This window comes from Macadamia integrifolia, unplaced genomic scaffold, assembly GCF_013358625.1.
Source record: "Macadamia integrifolia cultivar HAES 741 unplaced genomic scaffold, SCU_Mint_v3 scaffold2045, whole genome shotgun sequence".
Classification (NCBI taxonomy): Eukaryota; Viridiplantae; Streptophyta; class Magnoliopsida; order Proteales; family Proteaceae; genus Macadamia; species Macadamia integrifolia.
This window is the reverse complement of record NW_024868476.1, coordinates 33,365-38,178: the sequence shown is the minus strand read 5'-3', so window position 1 is coordinate 38,178 and position 4,814 is coordinate 33,365. Positions and strand designations below refer to the sequence as shown.

Sequence of the window (4,814 nt, the reverse complement as noted above, 5' to 3'; positions counted from 1 at the left end):
TAATCGAGTCAGTCGGTGTCGAGCTTTAATCGGGTTTCCTTAAATGTGCCTTAACTGGGCTACGACTTTATTTAAGTCTAAACAGGCTTTAAAAATTCCTATCATAAAATTCTTTTCTTAAGTGGTTAGAATGCCTAAAAATATGTGACGCAAATCTTTAATATATAAGAGAAATGATATGAGATTATGGTTATTCTTACCAAAAAAAAAAGAGAAGAGATTATGACTCTTACAACTTACAAAACAAAGCTTAATTAAATCAAATCATATACAAAGTAAATGATAAAAAAGCTTAATTAGATTCTTACTAGTAGTGGCACAAGGGGTGTCAATCGATTGGGCCGGGCTGGTCTCGATCGGGCCTAATTGGGCTTGACCACTTAAAAGCCTTGCACCATGAACGGTCATTTAAGTAAACAGGCATAACTTTGGGGGGACATGGTACTGTTTATAATTGGGCCGTTCTGTGTCGGACTTTAATCGGACTTCCTTAAATGGGCCTTAACTGGGCTTTAACTGGGCTACGGATCTATTTAAGCCTAAACGAGCTCTAAACGGGATTTAAACATGTCTACCATAAAATTCTATTCTTAAGTGGGTTGAGATTATGGTTGTTCTTTTTCAAAAGAAAAGAAGAGATTATGACCATCACAACTTACAAAATAAAGCTTAATTAAATCAAATCCTACTACAAAGCAAAAGGTAAGAAAGCTTAATTAGTTTCTTACTAGTAGTGGCACAATAGCAATTTTATGTAGTATTAAAGGGGGTCGGGAAGGATTGAGCTATAATGAGTTGGTTCAAGTAGAGCATATAAATGTGTCTGTTCAGTCGGGCACCCGACGGGCTAGCTACCTACACCGTGAATGTCGAGCCTGACATGTTTATTAATCGGACCGGTCTAGGTCAGGCCATAAACGTATCGAGCTCAGTCAGACTTGCCGGTGAAGGCTTCGAATTGACACCCCTAACTAGCAAAATAAGAATTTTATGTAGTATTAAAGGAGGTCAGGCTAGGTTGGGATACAACGAGTCGGTTCAAGTTGGGCATCTGAAGGTGTGTTAGGGTGGGCACCCAACAAGTTTGCTACATGCACCATGAACACCCATTTAATAAACGTATCAGGCTCAAGTCCGACACATTTATTTATCAGACCGGTTCAAGTCAAACTGTAAATGTGTCAAGCTCGGTCAAGCGTACTAATGTGGGCTCAGAATTGACACCCCGACGACCAATTAAACCTTGGAGATGGAGGGATCCCTTGAATTTCTGCAAGGTGCAAGTAAAAGAATTATACCCCGCTTTTGACTCCGGTTAACCATGAGAATACATGGGCCCTGCCTTTCTTAGCTCGCCTGCTCACAGCCCACCAGCCTAAAAGAGAACCGAGTCTTGGGCATGAGAACTAGCCCAATTATTAAACGGCCTGGGCTGCAATATGTTTTGAACTTGACTTGCCAATGTGCACTATTAGAATGCACTAATCCACTTAGCCTGCCCAGGCCCCAGATTTGCCTAGCCCACGACCTTTAATTGCTTGCATTGTATTTTTGGTAGAAATTTGGGCCCCACTTAAGATTGCCACTTGGCAGACAAAAGAGACAAGATGACATTCCTACATGGCCGTGGATGAGACCTCCATGTGTGTTGCTCTCTCTAGAATCTCCTCTCATGTTTCTCCCTTCTCTCTCCTCTCGAACCTTCGAGGTTTTCTAGATTTCTCTTCTCTCCCTGCCTTATCTATATAATTTTCCTTCAAACCCTCAATAGAGGTTGAACAGATTAACTGTCAATTGACATTCTCTGTAGATCACAACAGTTGCTAACTGCTTCGATTTTCTAGCTTTCGAATTCGAATCGCGTCTGCATCTCTAATGGCTTCTTCAATCGTTTTAAAGAGAGCGTGTACTTCGGGGCTCTTCAACAAGCTCGTCAATCCTATGCGTTCTGTCGCAGTAGCACCACGTACTTTCAACACAGACTCACAGATGGAGCAAAGCATCGATGTGGATCGCCGCTCCGATCGTTCACTATCTCCACGCCGTGACACCTCTCCCAGTCTCTTCACAGGTAGTTGTAACCTCCGTCCCCAATCCTCTGGTTGCAATTCTAATCTGTCTTCCGATTATGATAGCTAGGTTTATTTAATTGCTTGCAGATGTGCTTGATCCTTTTTTTTCACCGACAAGGAGCTTGAGCCAGATCCTGAATCTGATGGACCAGATGATGGAGAATCCTTTCGTTGCTCCTTCTAGAGGGGTTGGAGGTGGAACGAGGAGAGGATGGGATGCCAAAGAGGACGAAAATGCTCTGTACGTGAGGGTCGACATGCCTGGTCTAGGGAAGGATGACTTGAAGGTGTTGTTGGAACAGAACACTCTGGTCATCAAAGGAGAAGGGGGTAAGGAAGGTGACGATGAGGAGAGTGTAAGGAGGTACAGTAGCAGGATCGATCTACCTGAGAAGCTATACAAGCTTGATGAGATTAAGGCGGAGATGAAAAATGGAATATTAAAGGTGATTATTCCCAAGGTAAAGGAGGAGGAGAGGAAGGACGACGTTCACGAGGTTCCAATTGAGTAATCTGGTACCTGTGAGAAGAATCTCTGCTGCTGCTGGTGATGGCACAGCTTAATGCCTTGATCCTTCTTTGTAGATTTCATTTTGTTGAGGCTGCCTGTTTCAACTTTTTCACGCATTCGAAACACCATGGGTGAATGGTGATGATGTAAAGAGGTTTCAACCTGAGGGTTTTTACTTATAGAAATCAATAAAAAATGTTTTTATCTTTCACTATCAATTCAAACCTCTTTTTCCTACTGTCATATATTCAATTCTAATATTTTTTTTATTACTTTTTTTTTTAACTGTTATTTACTTAGTATTTTTTATCAATGCCCTAGTTAGGGGTGTTAATTGGTGGGGCTTAATTGGGTTTGGTCGATTTGTAGGGTTACATTGTGAACACTTATTTAGTTAAACTGGCTTAGCTAGTGGGGTATGGCATGATTGATAATTGGGCTAGTGGATCTTGGGTTTTAATTGGGTTGTCATAAATGGATTTTAATCGGGGTTTAATCGAGTTATAGACATATTTAACTTTAAATAGATTTAAATATGTCTTTTTTAAAATTGTTCTTTCAAATGTGTTTGAAATGAATACTAATGAAACAAGGCAAAGATGGACACAATAAAAAAAGATTTCATAGTTAAAATAGATTAAGTCAAAGATGGGCAAAATAACTAAATTACTAAGGTACTTGATCTTTAATTCAGCGGAATTCAAATAAATTAAATTATGCCTACACAATCCAAGTTGAGCAAGTTCAAATCAATTAAACTATGTTTGAAAAAGATGAATGTTCAGATAATAATTACAACTATCTCAACTATACATATCATATAGCCTTAGCATTAAATACAAATAATATTAAAAAAATTAAAAAAATACAAATAGTATTAAAGGGGCCGGGTTAGGTCAGGTTTAAATGAGTCAGTTCAAGTTGGGTTCGTAAATGTGTTGAGTCGGTCGGGCACCCATTGGGTTAGGTGGTTGCACTATGTACTACCTATTTATAAGTTCGACACGTTTATTAATCAAGCTGGTCTAAGCCAGGCCATAAACTTGTCAGGCTTGGTCAGGCCTATCGATGCGCGTTTGGAATTGACACCCCCACCCTAGGGAATCTTTATGTTCCTCACTGGCACTTGATTTGTCGGTAAAATTTAATGGTGTTAAAAGCAATGTGTGAACAAAACAATTTGAGAAATAAGTTATCAAATATCAAAAAATTTGTTTTTAAAAAATCGTTTCTGCTATTTTTAGATAACATAAATGTTATCAAATTATGTCTTTTTATTTAAGGAATAAAAATTTCAATTTAGATGAATATATTATCATTTTTTTAAAATTTATTTATTTAAAATTCACGATGTTCTTTTACCTTTTTGGCCTTTTTATCTCCCACCATAGCATTCAGGATTTTTTGTTGTTTAAAACACATATCGTCTTTTTTTTTTTGTAAAGGTCTTTTTCTGTATTTTATTGTTTTATTTAAAAAATATTCTTGGTTACATATTATTTATAGAGTTTTTTTTTTTAATTTAAAAATTTGATAAAACACAAAATCTTAAAAAGAGATTATGTTTTGATCAAAATTATTTTTTAGTTATTTTTGTGTTGAATTTTAATGAGTACGTGTGGAAGGGTAAAGTAGTTAGAAATAAAAAAGTTATAAAGAAGATGAGTGTAGAGAATAATTTTTCATTCATTTATTCAGAAAATCATTTTTCATATAAGGATATTAATTATTAAAAGAAAAAAAAACTATTTTTGTTAAATAGTTATCAAATTAATTTTATGTGTGCTAAAAAATGGAATGACTTTTGATAAATAAAAATAAAATATATATATAAAGAAAAATGATATTGAAAAATAATTTTTATTAATAATTTTTTATAAATAAATATAAATTAAAAAGAAAAATGATACCAAAAGGGCCTTGGGCCTTGAATATAGGCACCACCAGGCTCAAGATGATCTAGTTGGGCCGGGTTTTTGAAAACCAGAGTCTAATCTTAAATTCCTTTTGTTAGGGTTAGACCTGGCCCATCTTGACTCAGACACGAGGCTTGAAAAATCTAACACTTACCTGTCTTCAGGGCGATGAGGATAATAGGAAGAAGAAGAAAGAAGACGGGCTCCGCCTAAGGTCTCAGACCTTGGCCTGGACATGACCTGTTATACTCAGGTCATGTTCGGACTCAGGCCAATGGGGTCGAACTTGCAACCCTATACACACCACAACCTAAT

The 4,814-nt window shown here is 37.0% G+C and overlaps 1 protein-coding gene across 1 annotated transcript; it reads left to right on the top strand.

Annotated features, from left to right (window-relative positions):
- The first annotated feature begins 1,550 nt into the window (after positions 1-1,550).
- LOC122065508 (small heat shock protein, chloroplastic-like) lies at positions 1,551-2,801 on the top strand. The gene is made up of 2 exons (XM_042629315.1): positions 1,551-2,071; positions 2,160-2,801. The coding sequence occupies exons 1-2, from the start codon at positions 1,876-1,878 to the stop codon at positions 2,582-2,584; spliced, it is 621 nt and encodes a 206-aa protein (XP_042485249.1). The 5' UTR covers positions 1,551-1,875; the 3' UTR covers positions 2,585-2,801.
- Positions 2,802-4,814: the final 2,013 nt, after the last annotated feature.